Raw genomic sequence first — 17,713 nt, 5'->3', positions numbered from 1 at the left:
AAGTTTGACAGATTTTAGGCAAAGTACAGCTTTAAAGTTGAATTTCTTGAGCCACTGCATAAAGAATTGATTGGATGGTGTGTTTGAGGAAAACAAAGCTAATAATAAAGCTCCAATATCTGCAGACCACAGTGTTTTGGGTAGTCTCCAGGGGGCTGCTGCTCAGGTGGAGGGTTTCTTTTGGTATAAGTGTGTGTGAGCATCAGTGTGAGTGTACACAGTCTCAGGGAGGAGTGGTGGTGGCAGTGGGGGTGAGTGGAGGTGGTCACTGTGCAGCGCAAGAATGCTTGCTAGGTACTTTCAGAGTTTCAGAGACAAACTGATCGATAAGTGCCTTAAATAGGGACGCAAATACCTGAACACAGCATTAATCTCAAAAGCTGGATCCTATTTAAGAAGCAAGCATTTTGCTGAATAGATTGGCTGGATGGAAAACCGCACTGGGGTGTACTGTAAGTGGTTTGAGAGGTCCAAAAGCCACTCAATGCCTTCCCAAGTGTTAATTAGCATTGCTAAGGAGGGCAGTCAGAACCACAAACACACACATACACACAAAGTAAATACTACACACAACACCACAAGTTTAGGTTTGCTTCATTTTTCACAAGTTCACCAATCCCCAGAAGACAAAAGGATCCATGAACAGAGACACATGACAGAACAAACATGCTGCCATAACAGTCATGACACCACAACTCCCTCCTAGAAAAATCAAACTTCAAAGGTATCACATAAAAATAATCTGCGAAAAAAGGGCTGGCATATGTCTTCAACTTCATGCATGTTCACAAACCATCTCGTTCAGGAACAGCTCGTGTCTGGCAAGTCAGGCAATGGGGACTTCTTTTATGACTTGGCCTCAGTCTCTGATTCAAACTTTGGTGACTTGGCGAAAACACTGAAACTGACACCAGTTTGTTGAATCATAAGATGACTGTTTGCTCTCCACGCTTTAATCTCAGGCCAGAGAAACCTGAACTTGCACCACATTTATTTACATAACAGTGATTCAGATCTCCACAATGTACTTCTTTAAACCATATCATTTTCTCACACAAAACCAAAAGTGCCGCTGCAGTGCAGCCTATCTGATGCCATAAGAAGATGACGACATGGGAATGGGTAAAGCCAGAAAAGGTTTAGTCTTTCGGGCCAAAACGTGAGCTCAAAACAGGCATTTTGCTCTTAGATTTGCATTGATTCTTGTGTATCTCTCTCATTACACAAAGACAAAATATTTTCATGAGGAATTTATCCAACTTACTACCTTCTTATGAATCTGATGCTCAGGTGGTCTGTCTCCTATTTTGGGACAACAACCTGGAGTGTGTTCACCTACACCAAGTAAATTCTTCTGTGTGTGTGTGTGTGTGTGTGTGTGTGTGTGTGTGTGTGTGTGTGTGTGTGTGTCTCCAGGGGATTTGTTTCCATGCCCCAGGCGTGTGTAGTGGACAGCTTGCGGCTGGATTGATAGAGTGACGTCAGCACGCCGCTACCTCTCTCAGAGGGCAGGATTAGTCGGGAGCAGCAGAGACAGCGCTCCGGTAATCTCCCGGTAATAAATGGGGGGGAGGCGGGCACGTTCGGAACCGCCGGTACCAAGTGATACCGCAGGCCCTCTGAGACTCCTGACACGGATGCCTGCTTTTGGAGCACGATGGGTTGCTTCCTGACGCCACAGCGAACCGACGTACACCAGGCAGGTACACGCAGCAGGTAAGCTGTGGAGACGCAGGGTTGAACCCGTCTCAGGAGGATTTACCGTGACAAGGTGCTCGCAGGCTGCACCACTTGTCTGTCAACAACTGCTGCTGTTTTATTTTTACTGCTCGTGTCTGCTGTTTGTGTGTGAAGGTTGCACCTGGGAGATTATGGTTGTCGACAACTTTGCAGTCCTTGCAAATGTGAGAATATGACGCTAAATGTGACTGACATTATGTGCTATTTTACAAATTTATCAAAAGCCTTTGGTTTCCCCACGCACAAACAGTAAAAGTAACCTCATCGAGGGGTTTCATTGATGCAGAGAAGGATCAGAAACCCACATGAACTCAGTCATCTGTTGTTGACCGACCTGCTGCAGGGCAAGGTTAGAGTTAATGACAGATTATGGGAGACATCATAGCTGAATGATGGGGGTGATTTATACGCTCACACTCCTACTCCGTTATTTGAAATGATTTAAGTGACTTTAACGCATTAAGGGAAAGACCAACAACACAAGAAACGATTAAAATTGAAACTCAATATTGTCAAAAAGTGCTGTTTACACATAACTGTTTAAATATTTATCCATAATTGCAAGACGCACTCCAAAACACCACCGACGGTGTAGGTCTAATTACTATTGTGCTCATTTTCTTTTTACGCACAAGGCCTAACTAAACCTAATTGCCCCGAGATACAAAAAATCTACCTTTGGATCTTGTTTTTCGTATACCGCTTTCCAGGAAAGACTTGTCATGATTGTAAACGCGTCTCAAAGCCACTACTTCTGATCATTTATGGTTTGGTTGTCACCTACTTGGCACCTGCTTCTAAATAGGCAGATGACACCCATTACGCACCGATTAAAGGGACTGATGGATACTAAAACCCATGAGCTAATTTGTATCCGCCGTGTTACTTTTACCACTGCCGGTTTTCACTCTTGAGTTCACTGACTGCTCTTTGCAGATCCGTGTGAGGCGATGTCCAATAACCCGACAAGATCAGTGCGCGCTTCAATCCCAGTGCAGCTCTGAGGGGAGAGGGGCAGCTCATTGGGTTTATTAATTACAGAGGGTTGGCTAAAATCTATGCGCTTTTTGTTTGTAGTCCGTCTTTCCCCATTGTTTCTGAGTGAGAGAGTTACTGCACATGAAATTGGCAACAATTGCTCAATGAATAGAAACAAAAGACGCCAAAGAAAGTTTTGGTTCTGCATCACTTGGGCAGAACAGTGCAGGTATTTGGCTGGATGTGTAGGCGGTGCATTGACTCTGGTTGGGAGAGACAGTAACACTACCGGACACGGAGAGAGAGAGAGAGGGGGGGGGGGGGGGGGGGGGGGGGGTGCTATATGCGCGAAAGAGAGTGAGGGACATTGGTTGGAGATACTTGAGGCGGATGTTTCTTTTGTGAGCAGCACTCAGACTCACCGCTGTGCGTCTTTACGCTCAGAGATCATCCACTCCTGACTCCTGATCCTTCCTCACGCGTTCTCTCTGTTTGTTTCTCTTCACATAGCAGCTTCACCTGCAAAGCCACAGCGGAGGACAGCGGACACTTTGCTGACTGACAGACGGGCTGAAAGACACCTCAGTGTACTTTTACCATGGAGGAGAGCCGGGAAGAGTAACTTACTCAAGCCTTTACAATATCCGAAACCTGACAGCCAGAGAGGATGTTCACAATGAGCCGTTAAATTCCTGCCACCGATGCTTTCTTTGGAGAGTGGATTGACCGTCTCCTAACGGCAGAGGAGACGAGCAGAGAGGCCTTTACTCGTTGATTTGAGTCCTCAGATGGACCGAGTGCCCTCGGCACTGGCCGCTAAGATGCGCTGGATCACGCTGGTGCTTGCCGGCTTGACTTTATGGGGGAAAGTGACTATTTGTAACTGTTTCGACTACGAGGAGCCAGACTATGACTACTACGAGGAGGATAAAGCGGAGACCATTGACTACAAAGACCCATGCAAAGCTGGTGAGTCCGGTTTTTACTCTGCTATAGTTTTGGATTAGAGACATAAAAATAAAAATAAGTATTTCCGCGAATGTGATTCTATCCTTGGGCGCACTAGCTCTGAGTTGGCACGTGTATGAGAGCCGACAGCGGCTGTGTGTGTGTGTCTGTGTGTGTGTGAACACAATCATCCAGATGCCCCTGTTTCCCCACCCATCACAACCGATAAGTCAGCACCGGTGGTGACCCTGATGGTGGATGCCACGTGCAGCCCGGTGACGGTCCTTTACCCAGCCCGTACCCATCTGAGATGCACGCGCACACATTCTGCACTTGCATCACCTGTGGGTAGAGTTTGGGTATTTATTGAACCAAAATCTTAATGCATGACAGGCTCTGTGCGCGTGCATATAGGTATGTGTCTGTTTGCGCGTGCGTCCAGATGTTAAATGAACCATCAGCGAAGATGAGAAACAGCTGGACTCAAGTGCACTAAAACACACGCATGCACACTCCCTCTACAGCACACACACACACACACACACACACACACACACACACACACACACACACACACACACACACACACACACACACACACACACAGTGATAAAAATTTTGTTGGACATTTAATGACAGGCTGTGGGCTGCTGTGGAACAACTGTGTAACCCAGTTTGGTCTCCTAAGACAAACAGATGTGTGGACAATAAAAGAAGGAACATTTACAGTATTGGCTTATAAAACAAGTGTAAATATATCTTTAATAAATTTCATGTGTGACTTCAACTGTGACTAGAACTAAAGTTATTTTTTTGAGTAAATTTTACATCTTTATAGGTGTGTGTGTGTGTGTGTGTGTGTGTGTGTCTTTGTGTGCCCGTGTGCTCCACCCAGATGAACTCATGTTTTTAGACACTAAGTCTGGAGATTTTCTTACATTTTAAAGCAGTCTTACTTGAGCTACATGTTCCATTTTGACGTTTTTATTCATATTATCTTAATGCAGTGCACTAGTTTAGTTCATCGACTTATTATCAGGTGAGCTTTTTATTTAGAACTGGTTTTCAACACAGTGAGACGAGCAAGTTATTTGTCAGCAAAAATCTGTGCATTGGTTTGAGAGATCAAGAAATATGGTATCATAAATGTGCCTCTAAAATGCCACAATGATATATGCAGAGAACCCATCAAATAAAAACAAAGTCAAGCATTTGATTTTTCTGAGGCTTGGCGTTATTGAGAGTATGCAGGTGTTTTAATCACCAGAACAATGTTTCCTTTCCTCTTTCACCCCTGTTCTTGTGTGTTTAGGTGTGCCTGTCTTCTTAATGTAAAATGAGCACTTTATACAGTCACTACTCTCTGGGAAAATCTTGTAACAAATCTCAATCAGCACTAAGGATTATGGCTGTGTTGACATTTCACAGCACATCAGCATCATCCCTGCAGAGCAGGTGCAGACATCTACCTCTCATCTCTTAAGAAAAAGAGATGCTGCTGTGTTGTATGACAACATGCATTTTCTCTCCTCTGGTTAGCTTTGTGGTTATGACTGGCTGTGTGTGAAGTAAGTGCAAGCGTGTTTACATGTGTCTCATTTAAATAGTACTTTGCAGCTGTAATGTTGTTGGTGATGACACGTTGGACTGATAAGAGCTCAACACTCAACCATGAATGCTGAGTGTCCAGACGCTGACCGACACACATTCCTCACATACCAAATACACAAACCTGACAACCCTGCCTGGACACTAGCCAGTGAGTCAGTGTGTGTGTGTGTGTGTTTTTTCATGTGCTTGTTACACTGATCTCTGTGTGGGTGATTTTATGTTGATACAGCAATCCCATGACTCTGTGGTTTTTAGTTATGCTGAGACCTTACCGTGTGTTTGTGTGTGTTTGGACTGAAGCCTGCCAGGTTACAGGGAGACAGTCAGTCTACATATGTTTGAGAAACTGAGCCACTTCTGTAGGTTAAAATAACTGAGTGAGAAAACACGGACATCGTTTTTATTTTCTGCAAACATTGGTGAACATAAAGCTTGCATTCATACTCATACTCTTAGATCTCCCTGAGCAAATCCACACGCAAAGCTCATGTCCTTAGAGCTAAAAAGTCATGAGCACACATTTTCGCCATATTTTTAGATTTTGTGATGTTATCTTTAAGCGTCACTTGGCTTTATTAGACAGCGGACTGTAGATAGCAACCAGGCAGGCAGAGAAAATACAGCGAAGGTCTCCGGATTTTAACTAGAGCATCACATTTACATATTGTGCATGTTGTGTTTGGATTAAATGCAAATAAATTGTGGCCTGGCTTTATTTATTCCAGTTTAACTGCTTGAGTGCAGACCTAGTTTCAACAGACAAAGACATTTTTGGAAGCATCCAAACAGCACACACATTTATGTGTGGTAGACTGTCAAAATTGCACGTTGCATGGTAGAATCATTCACCTCTGGATGGCATTCATATCATCTGAGTTGACACCACCTGCGATGTCAGCAGCCGACATTCTCAGCTTCCTTATGTGCATGTGCAGATTCTCATTCTTCTGTGCACCTATTCAAGCCAGAATTCACTCAAGGGGAACTTTTCACATTAGAACCACCCCCAAAACAGTCAAAGTGACTTACATTACGAATATTACAGGAAAAAAATGTCCAAATGTTTTTTTGTTTTGTTTTTTACCTGAATTCAACAACACACCTCACTGTTTAACTTCAATTTGTCACATTCCTGCTAATATTGAAATCTATGTGTCACAGGTGCAGCAAAGTACTCCTCAGCTCTGACAACCCCTTTCTTTTTCTCCTCAGCATTTGGCATACAGTTCAGATAAATCCATCCATCCAAATACCTGTGTTGTGACGAAAAAACATTTTTTTGTCCAGTGTGTTCAAAATTTCACAAAGTCTTCATTGCTCACTGCGTTTGTATGACACACACTGTTGGATAGATTTGATGGTAACTTCAGTCTGTCTTTGAGGGTTGGGTGGAGAGGGTGTTGCTCTGCTGCAGTGTCACAGTTGTGAAACTCTGACTTAGTGCTGGACAAGGATTGAGATTACTGATGTTATTCCTCCTAGCCTCATACACGTATCATACTGGATTTTGTGATGCTTTTCAGGTGTTTAAACAATGTAGTTTTGTTGCTTTGGGCAGTTAGGCACCCTAATTTTACTTTTTTATGGCTGAAATATCTTTATATTTTTGTCTTCTGTTTCAAATTTCACTTTTGTTGCTTTCAACTTGTTTCTGATTTCTACTCTTTAACTTTCGACTGTTCATGCAAGGTATGGGTTCATGACGTGGTGTGCCAGCTCCCCCATAAATGAAACCAAAATCTCTTGATTGCATCCTGCAGAAGTGGCTGTTCGTTCTGTAGCCCTTGATTTGATACGAAGCCGAGTGTGTTGGGCTGAGCGTGCCTATTAAGCATCTAAATTACCACCAGTCATGATTTCCTTGATCGCAGGATGTTAAAACCTGGATTAATATTTGATTTATTTGTGCAGCTCTAAATCCTGGTTCAGGTAGACACTGCTGGCACAGCTCCACGAAGAGGACTTTGTTTTCTTGGTAGAAATAGCATGCACCGAAGGATTTAAAAAATGGAACTGATGAAACATCCACATAAAATACAAAAAACTTCCTTTGATTTTTTAAAAATGTATTTGTGTCATCAAGCCATCTCTAGTTTATAATACAGGAGTTGTCAGGTATTCTATATGTCTTCTGATATATTAAAGGGGACATATGCGGATCCCTGATTTAATACTATCATATGATATAATAAATTTGAAAACAAGACCTTTAAACCCCCGGAATTTTCAAAAAATGAGATATTGTATTTTTTCTGATATCCTAGAACGAGATTTGATGCCTCTGAAAACAGGTCATTGCCATTTGGTTGTGAGATTTCGACCTTCGTGACGACACGAGGATCCTTTCTTTTTATTGGAGTAATAAAGCAGCTCCTCCTCTGTGATGTCAGTTAGTCACACAACCGCCACCGAGGGATACACCCACCAAGAGCCGAGTATAAACGTATAAACTATACATGTTACAGTACCGGTTTGGCGCACCACACTGAAGCGTCCTGAGATGATCTGTGTCGAGGTGGATTTTCTTCCTCCTGAGCTGCAGAACCGTCCGGGTCTGACTCGGGGTCCAATACAAAAGGACGTATCCTACACTCTGCCATTTAATTAGTGCTATCAATGCCTTACGGTGAAGTTTTGGCAAACAGCAAACTTGCTCGGTCTGCCCCATCCATTATGGCGATTTTGTAAATACTGCCATGCTGCAAAAACCGCCCCCTGGCTCTACCCCCTCCACCCCTCTGATAGAACCGACCAATCAGAGCACAAAGGGCTGGGACGTTGCGAGGTTACTGGAGGTCATTCTCGAAACGGAGCGTTTCAACGAGATCTTCAGAATGATCTAAAATGAGGATATTGAGAACGCTATTGTGGGGCAATGAAGGAACTAAATGACTTGTACTGAGGGCAGAAATGCTTTACAGGCATCCTAGTCTGGCATAGTGAAAAGGAGAAACAAGCATGATATGTCCCCTTTAAGGTTAATCTTCTCTCTATTCAGTTTATGTGTGAAGTGCATTCGTGCATAAAACATTACAAGTTACCCCTGTTTTAGGGTACTTTGGACCCATCTATGGACAAAAATAATGAGCAGGTTAAAAATAATGAAGGTTGGTAGTTGCACACCCAGAGTTTGTTGTCAGAGCGTAAAGAGCTAGTAGTGGTCTCTTTCTGTGTGCGTGCATGTGTGTGCAGCTTGTAAGAAGTGGAAGCGTGGCTCATTCCAGGCCTGACCCTGTGGCATCGGTCTGAGTGGTTGGTATTCCGCCTCCTGTTTTTGCTGCAAAAACACAAGGCGAATATTTGGCTGTCTGCTTATCTCCTCCAAGTCCCACACTGGTAGACAGGAGAACACACACTTCCAGGCCTTTGTGAAGTGATTTCCCCACGCGAACACACATATGCACCCAGGCACACACACTCCATACACACACAGCAGAGCTCCCTCCATTCACCCGCGCTTATCTCTTCCTGGTTGTCTGCATCCTGCTACTCAGCTGGAGATGACACACACACACGCACGCACACACACACTCATTTGCACGTGCATGAGCTCTTACGCTCACTCAAGAGTCATTCATGCTTCCTTCCAAATCACTGTTCTCATAAAATGCTCACACAAACAAGCGAAAGCTAAACAAACCTCAGTGTCGGAGTGAAGCTGTGGGTCATTCCTTCAGGAGTGACCCTGGAGATTTGCTGGAGTTCTCGCCTTTAAATACAATAGTGGGGTGTCATAGGAGTGTGCAGTTACAATACATAATGTACAATTTCTGATAGGTGTACTCATGAGACTGTAGAACAAAATTTTCAATTGTAGGACTCTACGTGATGGTAAATACTGTAAGAAAGGTGGACACAATGACAAAGAACATTTGCTTTATGATTTATAAGATGAATAAAGTTGCAGTATGAATTTTTAGTGAGAATTTTAAGTTAGATTAAAACAGGGCAAACCAGCCTCCTGCCTTATGTCACAACCTTAGTCTGTAAAATAAATGGAAGTAGTCCCTGTGACATCACCTGTCTTCACACTAACAGCTGCAGAGGGATTATTTGTTTGTCAACAATGGTGGATTCATGCGCATTTTGACTGCAGATGGTTTGTCAAGTGATGTGAGGGAGTTGACCACAAAAAAAAGTCTATCCTCACTTTGATGGATAGTAAACATTGCCAGCTTTGTGAAAAAGCAGTGAGTGGATAGAGGAGATCAGCAAGTGGAAATAATTCGGTGGACAGATGTTTTCAGTGGAGAAATCCAGCGTGTACCCCAGAGAGGAGTTTAAACACTCATCTGTCACTTGATGCTCATGACTGCATTATCTTTTGACACTTACCAGACTGTGACACACCAGGATGCAAACATGTGCCAATAAATCAGAAATCCTCCCAAAACAAAAGAGCACACACCCTGTGAACATGACACCTGGTTCATATTAAAGGAACCAGAAAACTATGTCCAGAGCATTACATCCAATATATCAACATTTTAATGGTTGTGTATTTTAGGGTTACTAATAAGACTGGTTAATAGTTTGATAATATACAGTAATTTTTCTTTATTGATCATCATAATTTATGTTCACTAATTATTTACTCTCTATATGTAGTCCATGTTTGGTCATAAACTTGTCCTGAAACCAACTTTTTCATCAAGTAAGCAAAGTAAAACTGGATTTAGAATATCAGCAGGTATTATTGCTAATATTGTTAACTGAGGTTGGATAAAGGAGGCACATTTAATAACACAGCTGCCGACGACGCTGATGTTTCAGTGTAAAGTGTGACCCTGTTAACTGGTGACTCTAAGCCATCAATAACCAGTGTCAACAGTTAGCATGGCCAGTAATAACTCCATAACACCGGTTGCCTTGTAACGGTCAGAACTTGATGGACGTTGACTCTGTTGTATAGTATCATTTCTGACAACTGACCACAGGACAACCAAACATTTTTATGCTTCTGACAATTTGAATTTAGTGTTTAAAGAATGATAACTTTTCTGAACGAATGTAGCTAAATGTTGCTTCTGCGGTCAAAATGCGTGCGCCTCTTAAGATTGACATAGACTGATAATTCCTCCATAGGATGTCTATCAGTCATGTGAGCTGAGCTGTGGCTGTGATTAGGTGAACTTGAGTTTTGAATATCCTCTAAACAGCAGAGTTAGAAAAAAAATCACTTCCTGTATAGTGTGTGAGAGATTAGTGATTCAGGTGAAAGAGAATTTTGTACCAGGCTCTAAACATGTTTATTTTGTTGTGAAAATGGCTTTTTTTGGTTGCTGCTCAGTTTATGATACAATATGTTTCATTTTTCTGTAGTCCCTCAGTAGAACCTCTGTCACAGAAACACTAATGTACATCTTGTGCTTTACTTTGGTTTTAAGCACCAACTAATGCATTTCACATGAGCTGTTAATAAAGTGAGCTGTCATAACCACATAGCACTCTATGGCACATGAAGTCCACCCTTGACAGGTGAGTGTCTCTCTGCAGACTGGGGTGTATCCTCTACCTTTCCCTAGCTTACATATTAAGAGCTGAATTAACTCATCAATTTTAGGTTTTAAAAGTAGCATTTCAAAGAGAAATGTACTTGTGATTCTTAATCACTGCTGCCTGACATTAATCCTCTTTCTTTATTCTTTCTCTATCTCTTACTTAACTCCACTGCCAATTGACCACTGTTCACGATTGGTATCATCACATGTGCTACCCTTGGTCTAAATAGTATAGTTCAACCAGTATTTTTTAGCTGTCCCACTTCTCTGGAGAAAAAGAAGTTTTTGTTGTTTCTTTTTTTAAATGGGCCTTAGATAACAGCTTGTATTATAGATGCTGCCTGTAGCTGACTTAACCTCAGAACTCCCATTTCAGCTGTTATACAGTCTACTGCTACATCTGAATCCTTGGATTTTACTGGTACAAATTTCAAGAGTCATGAGAAACCAGCCTACAGGCTGTTGCTGGTGTAGAGAATCTGGTTTAATAGAAACATAATCCATTCGAACATTGGCAAGACAAAGATGTTCAAATTGTTTCATATACTACCTCAGTAAAGAGGTGTAAGGTCTTGTTTTCAACTTTATTATTTTATATGTAAGTATTAAATCCCGGATCAGCACGATATGTCCCCTTTAAATTGTACTCAATAACAAGTAAGAGTACTGGTGTTAAAATAATACTCAAGTAAAAGTACAAAGTACTCTTCTCAAAATCTACTTTAAGTACGAATTACTGTTTAACTAGGGCTGTTTTATTGGGCTGTCAATAGCAGACATTCAGATTGATTTGACAAGATGTTGCTGCCAGAGTGATGTACTGCTCAATCTTTGATGGATTTTTCCTCTGTTGAGATAAGTTTACTATTACTATTCATGTTCAAACATCTTCATCACATCACTGCCATTAGCACCGAAGGAAAACACATTTTTAAAAACCCATTCAAACTTTGAGAGTGAGTGAGTGAGTGATTGTTTAGCATAGCAGTATAACTGAGTGGTGAATCTGGGTAAACTAGCTTTGCAGATATAATGCTGTATTAAGTCACAAGTGTAAACAAATTTGGACAATTGCAAAAAAAATGTTTCTTTAAACATTCTGAATAGTGTAATCTGTAAAAAAAGAAAAGAAAACGGTATCTACTATGCACACACACACACACACACACACACACACACACACACACACACACACACACACACACACACACACACACACACACACACACACACACACAGGCAGCGTTTCTGCTAGTAAAAAAAAAAATGTTGCCAGTGTTGCAGAAAAATCCACGACCAGTTATAATTTGTTACCCTATTGCTGTTTGCACAGTGCTCCGCTGGCATGTGTATGAGAGGTTGACTGTAAGGTACAAGAAGAATAGTCGCATTAACATGGTAAACTATCCAAGACACAAACGTGTAAAGAAAGATTGACTAATTGGTTGATCCAGAGTGAGACATCCATTTCCACACGTAACTTATTCTGACCTGCAGGCTTAATAACAGCTCATTGAACATCTCAGAAAATGATAGAAAGCACTCAGCCTAACTGATGCACTGCATCTGGAGGCTGTTCTCCTTTTCTCTCTCTGTACATAAAAAAACCTTTGGGTACGGCAACGAGTACTTGTTAAGTATCAACTTTAGTATCAACTCTGTTGTGTTGGTATATTACCCCTAGACACCTGTGCTTGCTGCGGTGCTGTTTTCTTTTCCTCAGTCATTGGAGTGGTTGCGATTGGACGGCCTTGTTGGTTACAATGTGCAGATGGAAGGTATGAATATTAAATCAAATGGTGGGCATACTCAATGGTGACTTTTGATTTTAAAGATGGTGAAGAAGATTTCATGGAGTAAATTGTACTCAAGTATGAGTAAAATGCAACCTATCTCTTGTTTGGGGGGATAAATTCATACATTTAATTCAGTTAATTTCAATAGATCACTTATTTGGACTGAAGTTTTACCCAAAAATGAACAAAATTTTATTCATATTAATATCCAAAGAGAAAGTTTTTACTGCAGGTTTGGTTTAATATCTGTGTTCATTTACAATAAACAATCATTTTATTGACTAAGTGAGTGCATAAGCTGAAATAGTTAGCTCCAGCCTAAACATATACACTGTTTTTGTGTGTGACACTTATGAGATGCCTTTGTAAAACAAAACAGACCCTTAATCCCAAAACTGATGAGCAGAGAGAGGGAATGCTGGTCTGAAATGCATTTGATGCCAAAAGACAATAAGATTTTTTTTCTTCAATTGACATTTCTGTTCCTTTCTTTGCCTAAAAAATGAAAATAAACGATGCCAGTGATGATTGTGTTTTGACTTGTCAGCAGAGTCTAAAGGGATCCAGTTTTGATCCATTTGGTTGTTACTCAGAAGCCCCTGCTAGAAATGCACTGATTGTTCTGACATTGGGATGCATGTATGAATGCAAATCTCTTTAACCTGAATTCACTCATTTTTTTCCAAGTGAGTTATCACTGTAAGCATTGGACCGTCTGATGGTCTTCTGCTGCAAGAACAAGGGGAATAGAAAAATGTCAGGAGTGAGACTCAGCTCTGTGGTCAGGTTTCTTTTAGTGGCAACCCTACGAAACTCTCCAGCCTATGTAGCTGTTTTGTTATAGCCAAGGGCCTCAGGTGTCTTCTGTTTTAGCCATCTGCGTTCCTTGATAAGTAAAATAAAACTCTTGTCTCAGTTTTAGCTGAAGTTGAAGCAGCCACGACTGGATCCATGTAAGGATTGACTACATTCTGATAGGGAACACAATTTTTGGAGTATCAGCAGGAATACACAAATTCCTTGACGCATTCAAAGTGTGCTTCAATTTGCTTTTTTTAGGTCTTCATGTATAAATCATAAAAATCACCTTTTTTAACCATCTTACCTTATTTGGATAAAGATAAGATGTTATACGTTTTAATATTCATGCAGCTCATACAAATTACAACCAGGAATCAGAAGGCATTCCAGTATCTACTGTATGCTTAATCATAAGTTTAGCCAGGTTTGTCTTCAAACACTGAGCGGATACTTTATCTGTACTTTTGAGTCTTTCAGTCAAAGAGTGAAACCCACCATGTCGTGACAGTGAGCTGCAGCTACTGTTCACCCCTTCCCCCATTCCTCAGTAGGAAGGAAACTAGAGCAATGTGTGTATGCGTGTGTGTTTGACACCGTGGCTGCATTTTGTGTGTGTGTGACTAAGCGGACGAGCGGTCTCACTCATATTATATTAAACAGGATTTTCCCGAGCAGAGTGCTCCTGCCACTGAGCTTCCGAAGTCATCTTCAGGATTCCCGCCTCAGCACAAACTGTGCGGCCGTGCTGAGAGCCCACTGTTTGTTTTGGAGTGTCATTGTTCCGGAGCTGCAGAAAGCCATGAGTCAGCGCCGCTGTCACTCTGCCCACCTGCCATGCATTGCTCAATTATTAAATGTTTGCCCGCTTTTATGTCACCTAGCATTTCCTGATGGTATTTATAGAAAATAAAATCATTTCTGTACAAAGCCAACCTCTCTTAGAGTCAAACTACTCTTTTATTTTTTCCAGCTGCCCCTTTAAATGTTTGAACCCAGTTGTGGTCAGAGCTGCAGTCTCTCTGCAGCATATGACGCAGAACTGCTAGCTTAGTTTGTGGGTTCCTTTAGTGTGTGGTTTTTGAACAGATAAGCAAAGACCCATCATGTTGACCAATAACTTTGGGTTTTGTCAAAAACAGCTGGGCTTGCTGGTGGTTTTTAGAAAGTTTCTCACCTCTAACCTATCCAAAAATGCGACTAGACTTGATTGAATTCTTTAAAGTCTTTGAAAGAGGCCCTCTCAAATATGCTAACATAGCTGTTGTGTCTTGCACAAAACCCCAAGTTTCTTTTTTTTGTTTGAAGAAGAAGAAAGTGAATGGGTCAGTAAGAATCACTGCCCAGTAGATTTGTCAATTTGTCCTTTAACACAACTGTGTATAATATTGTTTTTCATTGAGAGTTTACTTTATGTGCCAACCTTAGTTTTGCAGGTATCCCTGTTGTACCCTCGTGCTTTTGTGGCTTAAATCTGCCTTTTCATATTGGATAGTGAAAAACACAGGAAGTCCTCAAAACTGCTCAAATAAGAGCCTTTTTTAACATTGGTGTGCTATACATTGCAATGATAAATAGCAGACCTAAGAATGTCACAGTTGACCAGTCAGTATCATCTAACACAGCTGTGTAAAAAAGTGATAACAGTTCCCAACTGCTCGCAAGGTTGTTGGTAATGTGCACCTCTTTTTCCCTGTGACATTGAAACATCCTTTTCCATAATTTAACAAAAGAGATCTCAGATGCCAGAAAGTCAGGCACTTGTACAGATTGCAATGGTTTCCAACCACTGGCTTCCTGCCACATTGTCTGTTGGTCCTTGAAAGTTGTGTCTGACTGCATTTCAAGCAGTTTCACAGATGAAGACAATTTTGAAGTGTTTGAATAAAATCAGGAGTTTTCCAAGAGTTGTGCTCCACTCTCATCATAAGGATGATTTTACTGTAAGCTTGTAATAAAATACAGATAAATCTGTCTTCAATCAGTTTTTCTATTTGTCTTGGAAATCTTGCAATATTGGTGATGTCCAGTGCTTGTATTTTAACGTTTCTCACTAATGTTTATCTCTGTTGAACACAGATGTTTTCTTTTTTTAAGTGATGTGTTGCACTTGAGTCCAAGACATGCTTCTCTAAAGTGTATCATACTGTATCATGTCTTAAAGGTCCCATATTATGCTCCTTTTCTGCAGTTTAATATGGATCATTGATGTCTTCATTAAATGGTAGTAACATGTTTAGGTCCAAAAAGCCAATAAATCAAGCACAGCAGCATAGTTTCCAGGCTCTCATAGCCCCTCTGTTCAGAACGCTCTGATTTAGTGGGCGTGGCCTTCATATGTAAATGAGCCACTGCTGATACCGTCCCGCACTTTCGCGTCACTGAGAGCGGCGCCACAAGCCCCAAGTGCACAATGTTTAGAAAACAGCGAAGCTCGTTTACCATAACATTACAGGCTAAAACAACAGGCTAACTGCAGCTAAAGTGAGCATCCTGAAGCTAACACAGAGACAGGGGGGACACTGAGGAAAAGCTCTTACATCTGCTCCACAGCACACAGCATTTAAAATACTCACATTTCCAGGGTCCAAGGTTTGTTGGTGGATGGTTGGTAATGTGCCTGGATCCAGGACCAGTCTATTCGCTGGCCCTCTGTTGTACTGTCAAAAATTGGAAAGCAGTCGGCCGTGAAGTGACTAGCACACACATGCACAGTTTTACTGAGTGTAGCTGGCACGTTTCCTTGATAAATGAACTCGAGCCACTTAGTTTTATTTTCTTCTGAGATGGGAAGCTTGTGCATTGAACTATGTGGCTGTTTACAGCCACTTAGTGGGAGGGGAGAGGGTTTGGGGGTATCTGCTCTAGTGGACCAATCAGGTCAGACTTGCTCCTGATTGGTCAAAAAAGGGAATCGCTGACATCGTCAAATCCCCAAAATCCAAACAGCTCGTTTTAGGTCAGGATTTTACATTCACAAGCACTACTAAGTACAGGTTTTGTCATTAAATATCACATTTTGTGGGCTGGGGGGAAAGCCAAAGACCCACGAATTTCACTAAAAGTCTTAATTAAATGATTGTTGCACAATATGGCACCTTTAATCATGTCTTGTGCTTTATCAGATCATATCGTTTTGTATCACACCACGTTGTATCTAACACTTATTAGATAATACTGTATCTGACAACACCTGACCATATTAGACTTTGACAAAGCAAAGGGACCCCCCCCCCCCCCCCACTCCTCAGCACTTTCATCCCTCTGTGTACTGTGCTGTAATCTACCAATGCTTGTCACTGCCAGATGGGTTTACCAGGTCTGACGACACATATCCTTTTGTTTTAATAGCCTTTTAATTTGTACTGTAGCAGCTGCAAAAGAGACCTTGAGACCTAATCCAGGTTTGATGTAAACGGTTTATTGAACCCTCAATATCAGCTACAGTTGGCTTTAACCACGCCAAAAAAATAACACTTAGCTCTATATTACACTCTCGGATGAGTGCTTTCTACAACTCTCTCAGAGCACACACAACACACAGACGTTAGCTGCTGAAACACCCATCACAGGTGATGCATTCACTGGATGTTGTAATTCACAAACACAAAATAACTCATCTTAATTGTGACAGATTTTCATTATCTAATACCAACAACCCACCAAATCTGTAACGGTATCAATGTGAAAATCTGGAGAAGTCTGGGTGAAATTCGAATCAGGAGATCATGGGAAAAAGGGCTATAAAGCGGGAGACTCTTTATTGTCCCCTCTTTTTGTATTTTGAATCGTATCATGCATTGTGTATGAATAATGAGCATCATGTGTTGCGTATTGTTTTTTGTATATCATCATATCACATATCCTATCATATATACTATCATATATTGTGACTTGTCCCATATATTGTATATTGTGTATCATAGCCTGTATGGAACCCCATATTGTACCTTGTACAGTACCATACCCTACTACATCACATTGTGTCGCATCATATTCTATTACATCATATCGTATCGTATGTGAATTGTATTCTATCTCATTGTATCCTTTCCAACTGCATCACATTGTTTCACATTGTGAGAAAATAAAAATGCCTTACTTGCGTCCTCCGAGCTAACTTTGCTATCTCCGCTAACATGACCTAATTTCTTTAAACCTCCTGCGTACACAATGCAGTCCATGACAAAACTCAGCCTACTCTATTGTTCGTTTTTCATCTCGTAAATTTTCTACAGCAGCTTTAGGAGAAACTGATCTCAACAGGAATCTAGTTGCAACTTTTTAAAAAGTGATCCAGGAAGATAAACATTACTAAAGTGATATAATTTATAGCAGGTA

The 17,713-nt window shown here is 41.3% G+C and overlaps 1 protein-coding gene across 1 annotated transcript in view; it reads left to right on the top strand.

Annotated features, from left to right (window-relative positions):
- Positions 1 to 3,167: 3,167 nt before the first annotated feature.
- tll1 (tolloid-like 1) overlaps positions 3,168 to 17,713 on the top strand; it is a 66,487-nt gene continuing 51,941 nt past the window's right edge. Inside the window, exon 1 of the mRNA XM_074687275.1 lies at positions 3,168 to 3,687. Coding sequence (XP_074543376.1) covers positions 3,507 to 3,687 — 181 coding nt within the window. The 5' untranslated portion in view covers positions 3,168 to 3,506. The remainder of the gene's footprint in view (positions 3,688 to 17,713) is intronic.

The sequence above is a fragment of the Halichoeres trimaculatus genome, unplaced genomic scaffold, assembly GCF_033239565.1.
Source record: "Halichoeres trimaculatus isolate MK-OKI-2021-1 unplaced genomic scaffold, fHalTri1.1 fHalTri1_scaffold_2, whole genome shotgun sequence".
Classification (NCBI taxonomy): domain Eukaryota; kingdom Metazoa; phylum Chordata; class Actinopteri; order Labriformes; family Labridae; genus Halichoeres; species Halichoeres trimaculatus.
The sequence above is the reverse complement of the archived record's forward strand: the minus strand, read 5'-3'. Positions and strand labels throughout refer to the sequence as shown.